Raw genomic sequence first — 13,563 nt, 5'->3', positions numbered from 1 at the left:
ACTCTGAACAGCGTCGGAGTCGGCTTAGATCTGGACCTGACGCTTTATTTTCAATGTTTCTGCTTCGTGTTCATCCCTGTTTGAGTCTCCACGTTCGATGTGTAAAGTAAATTATGTTTTTTTTTTTTTCCTTGAGTTAACAACAAATAAAGAAAGTAAATATAATTTGGGGCGGCTATGGCTCAGTAGGTAGAGTGGGTTGTCCATGAACTGAAGGATTAGCGGTTCGATCCCCCAAGTGTGCCATATGCCAAAGTGTCCTTGAGCAAGACACTGAACCCCCAGTTGCTCCCAGTGCAACTGGCACTGGTGTGTGAATGTGTGCGTGCTTGTGTGAGTGAATGGGTGGATGTGTCTCTGACTGTAAAAGTGCTCTGAGTACTTTTGAGTAGGTAGAAAAGCGCTATATAAGAGCAAGACCATTTACCATTAACTCCCTGCCCACGTCTGCCACAGGTTTTTCGCCCTTCAAGTGTGTTTATGGTTATTAACCTTCTGTGTTCGCTGCCCAGGTGCTTGAAGTCACAGTCCCATCCACCCACGCCATGATACGCCGCTGTCGATGCATCTGGGCTGCTGCACGGCAGGTGCTTATCCGCCAAGGGGACCGGACCAAGAAAGCGGCGGACCGCGAGAGGCGACCCGCACCTGCCTACCAGACGGGTCAAAGGGTGTGGCTTTCTGCCAAGAATCTTCACCTCCGGGTTCCCTCCAAGAAACTGGCACCGCGATTTGTGGGCCCCTTCCCCATTACCAAGGTCATCGGTCCTGCGGCTGTCCGACTCCGCCTGCCTCGCTCCCTCCGTGTTCACCCCACCTTCCATGTCAGTCAGGTCAAGCCGGCCAAGGAGAGTCCCTTGGTTCCGCCCCTCCCGCCCCCTCTTCCTCCTGAGATGATAGACGGGGGTCCGGTCTACAAGGTTAAACGGCTGCTGGCTGTTCGCAACAGGGGCCGGGGCAGACAGTACCTGGTGGATTGGGAGGGGTACGGCCCGGAGGAGATCCCATCATGTGGATCCCATCACGGTTCATTGTGGACCGTACTTATTGCTGACTTCGACCGCGACCATCCTGGACAGCCTGGTAGCCGGTCCTAAGAGGGGGGGGTTCTGTCACACCGTGGTGAGGGTGTCTTGTCTTGGGTTTGTTTTTGTCCTGTCATTTCCTGTTTTATTTTGAAAAGGAATTCTCCTCTTGTTTCAGGTCACTTGCCCTTCCTCATGTGTCTCAGTCTGATTGTCCTAAGTGTTTCCACCTGTCCCCTATTTCCCTCCATGTGTTTAAGTAGTCTGTGTTCCCCTTGTCTTGTGCCAGAGTGTCTTTGTCCGTGTCCTGCACCAGAGCCTTGTTCTATGTCTACAACCATAGTAGTTGCCAAGTAAGCCGTCTATTCCTCTCAAAGAGTGATTTTTTTGTTTGTTAATCGTTTCCTTAGTTTAGATTCATAGTCCTGCGGTTATCCTCCATTTGGAGCGTTTTTGTGTTTCTCAATTTGTTTCTTTTGATTTGAGTTTCTTCCTCCTCCTGGAGAGTTTTTTGTTCTTAGTAGTCAGAGTTAGTGTCTAGGTTTTTATAGCCATTTGTTTGTCACTCTGTCTGTGATCTCTGGAGAACTCAATAAAAGCCTTTTGTTATTCTATATCTCTGAGTCCTGCTTCGAGTCTCGGCCTGACAGATCAAAAGATGAGTATGAGAAAAGAGTTCTGAATGTTTCAGCTTTTATTTCCTGGTATTTACATCTAGATGTGACTTGGGATGTATCATAGTTTGTATTACACCACAGCATTTCTAGGTGAGCAAAGGTAATGGAACAAATAATCTTAAAGTAAATGACATTTAACTGTTAGTGGCCTAACCCTTGCTTGCAATGACTGCCCGAAGCCTGTGACCCATCATCAAACTGTTGCATTCTTCATTTGTAATACTATTCCAGGGTTTTTACCACAGCTTCTTTCAGCCCTTGGTTGTTTTGGGGGGTTTCTCCCTTCAGGCTCCTCTTCAGGAGGTGAAATGCATGCTCAATTGAGTTAAGGCAGTGTTTCTCAATTATGGTCCTTGGGACCCACTGCCCTGCATGTTTTTGATGTTTCCCTCCTCCAACACACCTGATTCAAATGAATGGCTCCTTATCAGGCCACTGCAGGGTTTGATGATGTGCTGATCATTTGAGTCAGGTGTGCTGGAGTGCTGAATATCTGACCTGTGGAGTTCTAAGCTACATCTGCTGTCACCTCATCAACCAGCCCAGTCTTCATGGTCTGGAGTGCTGTGTATCAGACCTGTGGAGCGCCGTAAACTATATCTGCCCCAGTCTCCATGGCCTCCTCCAGTTGTCCACTCCTACCTAGATGAACAATTCACCAACCTGCCCATGATTCCTGTTATACTCACAAACTGTCACATAAGATCATCAGCTATGTGCTATATTACTAGATCCTAATACTTTGGAATAACTCTGGACAATAAACTCACCTTTGATCAGCATGCTACAGACATTCAAAAAAGGAGCCAACAAAGACTGTCTCCCATTTGCAAACTCAAAGGACTTCACGTTGCACTTCACCTTCTGTTGTTACTCTATCAAAGCATCATTCAATCCATCCTTCTTTACTGTTCCACGTGTTTCTTCACCATACTTTCTGTCAGCAACCGGGCCAAACTCACACGCATTACAAACACAGCTGTTAAAATTATCGGTCTCCCCACACCCAACCTCACAGATCTAAACAGAAAGTCCATCACCCGCCTAGCAAACAACATAGCACAAGACATCACCCACCCACTGCACCAATATTTCATCCCACTACCCTCAGGGAACAGGTACAGAACCCTCAAGTTCAGGAAGACCCGTCTAGGGAAAAGTCTGATCCCTGCAGCAACAGCTGCCTTGAACAGCAGGCCACTCTGATCTGTCTGCCCACTATGCCACTGTTGTTGTTTTTGTTGTTGTTGGGTGTTGCTGTTGTTGTTAGAGTTGTTGTACAGTCAGTGAAGACAAATTTCTCCATGGGGACCAATAAAATCAATCAATCAATATTAAAAACAAAATGTTATCAAAAATATCTCCACATGAGACACAACAATATCCATCCCTTCAACAAAATGGGAACAGGACCTCCAGATCCCCCTGATCCGGACTTCTGGACACAAATCTATAAAAACACCTTCTCTACATCGAACAACACAAACATCCAACTCATACAATATAAGTTTACTCACTGAGTACACTACACACTACACTGTTCTACCAGTCTGTGGTTGCCAGTGCTCTTCTTTATGCTGCTGTCTACTGTGGGGGCAGTATGACCCAAAGGAACTTGAAGAGACTGGACAGACTGGTTAAGAAGGCTCTAATTGGAGGGAAGCTGGACTCATTAGGGACTATTGTTAAGAGGCTCACATGCAACACAGTGCAGTCCATCCTGGACAAATCAGGCACCCCCTTCATGATACCCTGGTGGGGCAGAGAAGCAGCAATAGTGGGAGATGTCTCTCACTATGCTGCAGGACTGAGAGGGTCAGGAGGTCCTTTGTCCCCACAGCCATTAGACTGTACAACACCACTGTTTAAATGCTTAAATACTCACTCATAAAATTGTAAGTTGGTCAACTGTACATAGTTTTACATGTTAATGGGTCAAAGACGAGACATGTCAATTCTGGTGTCTGAGGCATATTTATAATAGTAAAAATAAATAAAAAATTTGAAAAAGTACAATTTGTTACTCAATTCTCCCCACTTTACTTGCTCATATGAGTATTTAATGTAAGAAATTAAAATTTAAGGACCTATTTAGCTCAAAAGTACAAAACTGTCCTTCCTGGATAACGTCCGGGCTAACGATCTAAGTACAAAATTATGCTAAAAATGTCAAAAATCTTAATAAAGGCATTAATGATACACTGGGACATAATTGTGTTGGTGTTTGTAATGACACCTACAAATATAGTAACAACACTAAGCTCGTTTACATTTTTATTCAAGAAATACTTTTGTCCCCATTTTTGGATTCTCAAAAGTCCTTCCTGTGTATCACACATAAAGTGGCTAAATGACCATATTTGGATTTGGACAGCCATGTTACAGGGTGTTGTATCAGCCAACAGATTCTGAAGGACCCCCAAAAGAGAAAACAATGTCAGTAAATCTCTCTTAAAATGTTAATATTTTGACCTTTTCGCTCAGTGGTACGTGATGTACCACCATGATGTGTCTTTCTGGATAACGCTAATAACACATTTATAATTTTTTAAATTTTAAAATGACCTATTTCATGTAAACATTGATGCGTTGAAGACTGAGCTAATGTTTTACACAGTAGACCCAGTTAGTGCCTGATTATAAAGGAAAAATAGTTGTTTTGTCCTTCCTGGGTAACAATATGTCTTTCCTGGATAACAAAGGTATTCTGTTACCCAGGACATGTCCTCTGTTAGAAAGACTGGACATGTTAATCAATTCAGTAGCTGTAAGTTTTTAGACATTGATTTGATGTTGTACTGTTGTTCTTTTATTATTATTAATAGCAGCTGATTTAGATTTTTTGTCACTTTTAAAATCCTTATACGTCTTTGACCCTAATACAGTCTTATACATATTTCCAGTCATCTTTCTCTTTTTGCACTATTGATTTTGTTGATTTTGTTAGTGTGTTATGTTGATGTCTGTATATGTTTGAGTACAAGCTACTGGACACTAGAATCCCCCAGAGGATGAATAAAGTATTTTTTTTTTCATTCTTCTAGTCTCTATTCTAATACCCTTCTAATACCTTTGACTCCTTTTGCCAGCCTACCTGCCTAGCACACACACACTGGGCCCTTGATGGTATAGGGGGAAGTCTTTGTGGACCACCCCCCTCCCTTTTTTAACACCCATATTTGTACATATTTATTTGTACATTTGTACATTTTTTGTACATTATATATATATACACATATATATATATATATATATATATATATATATATATATAATAAGAGGGATGGTCACTTCTCTGCGGACAGACTATCTCCAAAGTGATCTGAGAGTTGTCCATGGTTGAATATCACAACGGTGGACGAGTGCTCTCTCTCAGGGTGGAGTGCAGCCCACTGCAACACCTTCACAAAATAATAATAATAATAATAATAATTAACAAACACAGGAAAAGGGCATAAAGGGGAGTGGACCTGGGGGATGGCCTTGATGATTCCCTCCTCCTGCATCTGGCTTGGACACGTGGGGGTCTTCCCAGAGCTGAGATCATGCTGTTGTTTCAGGTGTAATGCAGTTTATTTTTGTTGCAACTTGAAAGTAAGCACAGTCAAAACTACCCTGAACCAGTTAAAATATACAAACATAATTTTTGGTTAATTATTTTTGGTTAAAAAAAATGCAACAGCAATGTGCAAAAATTATTTATAATGCAAAAACAGCAATAAACTGTTCCAATTACAATGCTTCAGGACAGCATACAGCCTCCCCAATTCATCAGGTTGAACCTTCTTTCTGAACATGTATCATTGGAGAAAATATCTGCTACCTGAAAAAAGAGGTGTATCGGTGTCTGACTCTCCCTGGATCTCCCGGCGGGCCGTGGCATTCTGGGCTGGCTGGCTGGGGTTGCAAGTTTCGCTGAGGCTAAGCCCCAGATCCCCAGCTGCCACTGTGGACCTAATCCTAACCCTAACCCTAACCCTAACCACCACACTACACTACGTTACTCATCACACCCACAACTAGGTACACCACACATAATAAGTTTTTTTTTTTTTTTTGTCTGCATTTGTCTACATAGTTGAACACCACAGGGTGTCAACATTATATGAGGTTGATGCAGTTATATTCTTGCAGCTGAAAGCTTTATTACTTCAGTGCGTGAGTGTGACCATCACCAGCCCTCCCTGAGAACGGTCCTGTTGATCTTTATTGAGTGTAGTGACCTTGTGTGGCAGGGAGGGCAGTGCTACACCTCAGTGGATAGAGGGGGGGAACAAAGGAAAGAAAAGATGTAGAAGGATGGACAGTGGAGGAGATACATGTGGTGCTAGTAGGCACTAGTGGAGTGCAGGGTTCTGTGCTTCCCAAGTCACCTCACTCAAGTATGACTGGGTACAGTCATCTCTGGAGAGATGAGAGAGTCCAGGGGGGGGTAAGGGTGTCCCAATGGAAGGAGAGAAGTCTGCCATAGGGCACGTAGTGATAGAGTGAAAACAATAATCCAGCCCTTAATAGCCGGGACTCATCAATTCTTTTTGATGTGATCCAGCACGGGCTGGCAGGTGACAACACACATGCATGTGGGCATTCCCTAAATATGAGTGAGACCATTACCAGGGCCCAGAGTCAGGTCAGAAGCCCCAGCGCCCGAGAGCCTCCACCCCAGTGTGGGGCGCATGGGTGACAGGACCAGAGAACCACCGTAGCCACGGGGCAAGCCACACCCCAGCGCAGATGGCGAGCGATGACCAACACCCCCAGACCGACCAAGCGAGCACAAGTCGGTGCAGGCCAGAGCAGCCCCCCATACCCCCCACACCCCCCAGCCACCGCAGCCCGTCCACCCACCGCCGCCAATACCCCCCCCAAAGACCCCACCCCCCGCCCGCAGGGCAGCCATGGACACCTCTCCAGCCGAGAGGACTCCCCCAACGTAAGTTTTTAACGCACCACACCTTGGGGGACTATCTAGAATTGGTCAGTGTCAAGGTAGGCTGCAGGACAGTAGTGTACTGCAGTCCTCCAACCCACCCGGCCCTCCTGCTTTCCCTCTTTCTTAATGCACGACACCACATCCAGGGTCACAGTGTAGGGTTATGTTTCTGCATCAGGGACTGAGCACCCACAGCCTGGTCCTCCACTAGTAGGGGCGTCTTGGGCTGGAGGTCTGTGGCCCCACGGCGGCAGGTAGTTATCTAGCAGCGTCCCCAGCACCCCCCAAACCCAGTGAAACCTGAGTGAGGTGATTTGGGTAGCACAGAACCCTACACACCACCAGTTCCTACCAGCACCACGTGCCTTTTTCCTCTTTTCCACTGTCCATTGCTGTCCTTTGTTCTCCCCCTCTATTCACTGAGGTGTAGCACACTAGATTATAACTGCATCAATCTCATATAATGTTGACACCCTGTGGTGTTTAACTATGTAGACAAATGCAGACCAAAACAAAAAAAAAAGTATAATCACTTTGATAGTTTGCTTATGCCCAAGGTATATGCACAAGTGTCTGCTTTACACTAGGGGGCCCCCAAGAGCAATTAACAAAGAATTTTATTTAATTGATTAATTAATTTTATTTTTGCATGTATGAGTGATGATTTCTATTTGATTACAGCCATAGTATTGTAGAAATCTTTTAACTGGCTGGTTAAATAGCTTAATGTTCATGCTGACGTTTTTGTATTTGTGTGATACCAAGATTTACTTGTGATTGAATTGATTGTATGGGTTGGCTCCATATATTTCTGCTTCTCACCTTGTGCGAGCAAGTTTGCTAGCAATATGTTATGCTAGCAAACATGACCTGTGTGTTACACCCAAGTTTGAGATATGTTGTTTGCACAAATTGTTTGCTGCAGATCATGGTCATTTATGTAAGTAAAATAAACAAATATTTTTTATATCAATTTACAAGTTACGTGAAACTTGCCCAGGGGCACTGTTAAAGTACTTTGAAGGCACCAGTCCATCCTCAGTCTCAACTGTGGGTAATGCATTGCAATGCGTGACTGTCACTACACAGTATACATTTATTTCTACATTTAAGAATTACACACAAAGGGAAATTGATTTAGTCAAAGTACCTCATTAATATGTGTGTATGTGTGTATGTTTTTCATCTTAGGTCCATCTCCATCCTCTCCAACTGCACTGTCCCTTGTTCTGTAGGGACAAGGGACAGTGCGGGACTGTGCACACTGATGGGTAGCTCTACACATACCCTGAATTCTTCCTGTGACTGTTGCATCTGCTCAAATTCTAAGATCAAATTAATAAAGGACTACATGAGATCTTCCATGGCACAAGAAAGACTGAGTGGAGTGGCAGTGATTAATATTAACAACAAAATTGTCATGAATGTCATGAATTACTTTGCCTCCAGAAATGCCAGGAAGCACAGGTTTTACTGGGTGTTGAGGAAGAACATTAAAATAACATAACATTAAAAAAGCCAGCTGTGTGGATTACGGTTAAGTAAGTCTATTTTTATTTATTTATTTTTACTGACTTTTTACTTGCTCATATTTACATACATAAACACATTTACATAAACCTAATTACTCAACTTTATATTTGGTTTTTAAACCATTTTTGTTACCTCGTTTCATGTAACTGTTAATTTATGTCATTTTAAGTGTTTCCTTTTTATTTAATTGTTTATTTTATTTAATTATGTTTTGTACAGTTGAATTTGTTGTTTTTACTTGATTGATACTTGATTTGACTTGTTTATTTTGATTTTACTTTATTGCTGTTTTTGCCTATTAAATAGTTTTTGCACATATGTGTAAAAACATGTGAGACTAACAATAGGATATTCAGAGCTTGTAGCAACTCATAATGTAATAACTTAAATGTAATATAAATTCGCAATGTAATAATCAACTCATAATGTAATAAAATAATGAGCACATGATGTAATAACGACTTTGCGCATAATGTATTAATGTAATAACTTATTACATTATGGGCCTTAGTGGTTCCACTCATAATGTAATAAAAGCTCATAATGTTGGCTCATATTGTGATAAAAGTGTTGCTTTATCATCATTTTTACCGCCGTCATTTCTGCAGGGGTGGAAGGAAATGTTTTCACCCCTGTGAAAGTGAATTGCCAAAACTTGGGCCTAGCCACAGACCGACTTGTGCCTTTATTAACGAGAAAAGGCATTGGAGCCCCATTCTCCCATGGATGAAGAGCAGCCTGACCCTTACCTAGACCTTAAACAAGCCCTGCTGGCCAAATTTGACATTTCCTCTGAGACTTGCCACGAGCATTTTAGAGATCCAGCTGTACCCCCCAGAAAATGGCACCCACTAAAACCTACCAACACTTGAGAGGCCTGTATCGACGTTGGATCAAGCCAGATCAGTGAGGCATGAAAGACATCAGAGAAGCCATCATGTTGGAGTAGCTGCTGAGGGTATTTCCACTCGACATCTGCACATGGGTCAAGGAACGAGAGCCTACCACCGGCTTAGCTTAACTTGCAACCGAGTATATCAACTCCCAGAGACGAGCGCCAGCCCAACAGACAACAAGGGGACAGTCAGCAAGCAGGTCAGAAGTATAATGATGAGACTAAGGGGAATGTGGGGGTCAGCAGAGGTTCACAGCAGGGAAGTGCTGGTTAGAGGACTGGGGGAGTGGGGTGAGGCACTAGTAGATATGTGCAGCAGGCTAGGGATAGCTCAATACCACTTTTTTGAATCCGATATGATACCGATACTGCAGCCTTGAGGATTGGCTGGTACCGATCTGATACCAATCCGTTTGTTTTTGTCGTTCTAAAAGTCGTTAATAATACGTGGATGTAATTTGATTGATACTTACATCTAAAAACATCACAGTACAACAGCTATTCTGGTTCCCAAAAGACAGAAGGAAAATATGTGACCACAGCTGAAGTTATGCTGTGACTTTATTAAAACTTAAAGCTCAGATAACTTTTAACAGCATTTGTAAACACTGCACCAGCTGCACCATTCTACCGTTTGAAATAAAATAAAAGTGCAACTTGGTGCAAATATTTAAATTACAATAAATAATTTCAGTGTGTAAACAGAAAACTCACATGACACCTCAATGACATCGCAAAGCCGCAATAATTTTATGAATTAACATGAAATAATAAGCATCTCCACTAGAGTAATGTAGGTAGAGGTTACACATGGCTTCATAAGACACACAATCAAAACAAAAAAACTCTATTCTATACACCTGATTTGCTTCACCAAAACAAAAACAGAACAAACACTTAGGAAAACTTGTTTTGCGAAAGTTGCACTCAGCTGTTTGACTTTCTCTTCCATTGTGTTAAGTTAGGGCTGGACGATTAATCGAATTTTGATCGCGATTTCGATTTTGGCTTTTCACGATTATAAAAACACTGTAATCGAAGAAAAGTGATTAATGTGCCGCCCCGCGTGTTTGCAGGTTTCCTGAGCTGTAAAAGCACCGCGAACGCACCTCTGTCGCGTGCAGCTGCAGCAAGCGTATGACTGTGGATCAATTGTGGAATGAGCGATTGACAACGTGGCAGAAAGCCAGCCTGAGCCTTTAGTTGAAAAGAAAGGTAGGACAACTTCGGTCATGTGGAGACATTTTGGATTCAAATTGTCGGACATGGAGCTGAAGGAGATTTATTTAACCATTTAAAGTTCTGCCATAAAGTGGTCTATGACAACGTATTGAAGGAACAAAAGACCCCAAAAAAGCGCTTCAACTTCGGCCACCGCCACTGCAACACAGTCCTCAATTGAGGATACTCTTTACAGTGCCACTCCATATCCCACCAGCTCCTGGCGACAGCGAAAGATAACGGAGGTTGACTTTTGGTGGTTCAATAAATACTTTTTTTAATCAATGACTAAATGTGTTTATTAATCGTGATTATTATTTTTTCCATAATAGAAAAACATATGTGCATGGCAACCATGGGACAGCTTGACAACAGTGTTACGGCATGTAGCACAAAGTGAAGTTAAGGATATATGAGATAGTTTGGGTTTATGGATCGGATCGCACGGGTTCTAATAAAAAATAAATAAATACTCAATCCAGTCATTTTGGCCTGGATCGGACCATCCCTAGTTTACATCACAACACAGTTTTGGACCCCTTTATAAAAGCTTGTCATTCTGTTTAATTTCCGGTTTCTTACAATGCAATTGAAGTTATCATCGAGTTTAGTCAAGGAGAAAAAAATCCTTTCATTGTACTTTTCCTTCTGAGCACTGTGGCTTGAATTGATTGTAGTAATTTGAGTTGTCTTGAGTTGTCAAGTGGAACCATGATTATTATTTCAGGCATATATATATATATATATGCCTGAAATAATAATAGAATATTATGAAGTGGCAAATACCAATTATTATGATGAATCCTTATTTGAATCCTTATTCATGATGCTACAGTATGTATCACTATCATGAAGATATGGAAAATATAGATCTTTGTACAAATCTGCGTTCTCTTTTAAGTCAGTAAATGGATGACTTTTATAACGGAAGCAGTACATACTAGACCAGAAATATTTTATGAGTGGTGCTCACCTGCTCCAGTTGCTGATGTGCATTTATGGCATTCGCTTCCCTCTCTGAGTTTTCCTCGACTTTTTTCAAAATATTCTGGTCAGAGAAACAATATAAACTTTGACAAAAGAAAGCTATATAGTACAATAAAACTCATACATGCTCAATAACTACACTTAGTACCCTCCCCCTACATTATTTCATTTTTATTTTTATTTTTTCAATCAAGTTGCACAGGTTATAGGTCACATAAAAGGTAGAAAAACATCTAAATGATAGATTTTGGTCTTATTTTTTACATCACAAAACCAGCCATTTAACAGGGATATGTAGATTTTTATATCCAGTGTATATTACAGATATACTACCAGTATCTAGTTTTAACAATCATTAATACACTCACTTGTACGAGTAACTTGAGCCTTGTGATCCTCTGGAAAGGAAGGATGAGGAAAGAAGTAAAGGTCAGTCCTCTGACACGTGGATGGTTCTCCAGTGCCGCCATGGCTTCCCGAAATGCCTGGTTTTCTTCTCTGGACAGACAGTTATAGACAACACAATAGATTACACAAGAGCCTGCTGCTCCATTGAACATACACTTAGTATTTGTTCTCCATGCAGGGATGAGAAACAAAGAAAGTGACGAAAAAAAACACCATCTACCTAACTAAACTTTTTTTTTCTTATAGAGCTTATAGTTGGGACTGACTTGGGTGACCCTGGGTCATCCTTTGTAATGCTGCTGTAGATCTAGGCCATGGGGGGAATCCCCACTGAGCACCTGTCCCCTACTTTCCTCTAATTTACACCAAGCACCTATCCTCCTTTTGTATTTAATCTAATTTCTTCTCGCCTACTAGTCATGGATTGTGCTAATACTGTTTATCAAGTCGTTAGCTGTGTGTCTTCCTTCCCCTTTGTCTTGTGCTGTCTGCTGCTCTCTTCTCCTCTCCTCTCCTCCTTTCAGTCTCTACCCAGATGGCCTCAAGCAGATAGGTCCTGAGAGGAATTCTACTCAAGAATAATAGGAAGTTTTGTCTAGCCACTGTCACTTCAGTACTTGCTTTGGTGGTTTCAGAATTCTGTGGTTCTGTAAAATGCCTTGTATGTTTGTACAGCATCATCACCAAAACAGTTTTTGCTCTTGTCTAATTTTCTTTGTTGCCAACAATTTCCAATTTAAAAGTCAGTATTCTGACTTTGTTCAACTGTATGTGGGACCCATTCTAACATCCATGTTTAAAGTAACTCAGACACAGGGAAAGGTGCATTTAGTATCATTGCTTCACTTTTTTCAGCAGGATATTAATATTCTTTCAATTAGTTCTTTGTATGTTGAGAGTTAATGGCAGTGACAGAACATGCATTGCTTATTTATGTGTTGCATGCAAATGTGTAAAACTAAGAATTACTATAAAAAAAATCATTATCATTAAAAAACACTTAATTGTATTCTAGGATTTATATTATGTATTATGTGCCAGTACGCTTAATAATGTTAATGGTTAGGGTTTTAAAATGAAGGATTTGACAGATTTGTAGGAAACTGCCAGATAAGGAATAACCCAAACACACATCATTTGCCACACTCAATTAGAGCAACATTTAAAGAAGGAAAAAGGAGATTTTTAGGGACATTTCATTTTACTTAATTTCATTGTTAAGGTAACCAAGATATTTTTTAATTGGCAAATGGTAAAACTTCATAAATAAACCAGTGTAATAAACCTTCCAGATGATCACAGTTACTTTCCATATTTACTCTTGAGATTAGTTAAATAGCGTTTAGCTTAATCTCAATCCAAGTGACATCCCATTCTTAATCCATAGGGTTCAATATGACGTCGGCCCACCCTTTGCAGCTGTAATAGCTTCAATTCTTCTGGGAAAGCTGTCCACAAGGTTCAGGAGTCTGTTTATGGGAGTTTTTTAACCATTTTTCCAGAAGCGCATTTCATAGGTCAGACACAGATATTGGACGAGAAGGTCTGGCTCACAGTCTTCGCTCTAATTCATCCCAAAGTGTGCTGTCAGGTTAAGGTCAAGACTCTGTGCAGGCCAGTCAAGTTCTTCCACAACAAACTTGCTCACCAATGTCCTTATGGACCTTGCTTTGTGCACTGGTGCACAGTCATGTTGGAGCAAGAAGGGGCCAGCCCCAAACTGTTCCCACAAAGTTTGGAGCATGGAATTGTCTAAAATCTCTACTGAAGCATTCAGAATTTCTTTCACTGGAGCTAAGGAGTCAAGCCCAGCTCCTGAAAAACAATCCCACACCATAATCCAGAATAAGGCCAGAATAAAACAAGATTAACGTTGCTAAGGTG

The 13,563-nt window shown here is 41.6% G+C and overlaps 1 protein-coding gene across 2 annotated transcripts in view; it reads right to left on the bottom strand.

Annotated features, from left to right (window-relative positions):
• The window catches only part of ngef (neuronal guanine nucleotide exchange factor), a 96,364-nt gene that overhangs the window by 46,045 nt on the left and 36,756 nt on the right, over positions 1 to 13,563 (bottom strand). For both annotated transcript variants that reach the window (XM_047593555.1, XM_047593556.1), the window contains exons 8-9: positions 11,640 to 11,769; positions 11,258 to 11,332 (exon numbers count right to left, since the gene is read on the bottom strand). In XM_047593555.1, coding sequence (XP_047449511.1) covers positions 11,258 to 11,332; positions 11,640 to 11,769 — 205 coding nt within the window. The remainder of the gene's footprint in view (positions 1 to 11,257; positions 11,333 to 11,639; positions 11,770 to 13,563) is intronic.

The sequence above is a fragment of the Mugil cephalus genome, chromosome 9, assembly GCF_022458985.1.
Source record: "Mugil cephalus isolate CIBA_MC_2020 chromosome 9, CIBA_Mcephalus_1.1, whole genome shotgun sequence".
Classification (NCBI taxonomy): Eukaryota; Metazoa; Chordata; class Actinopteri; order Mugiliformes; family Mugilidae; genus Mugil; species Mugil cephalus.
Note: the sequence above shows the minus strand (reverse complement) of the source record. Positions and strands in the feature narration are given on the sequence as shown.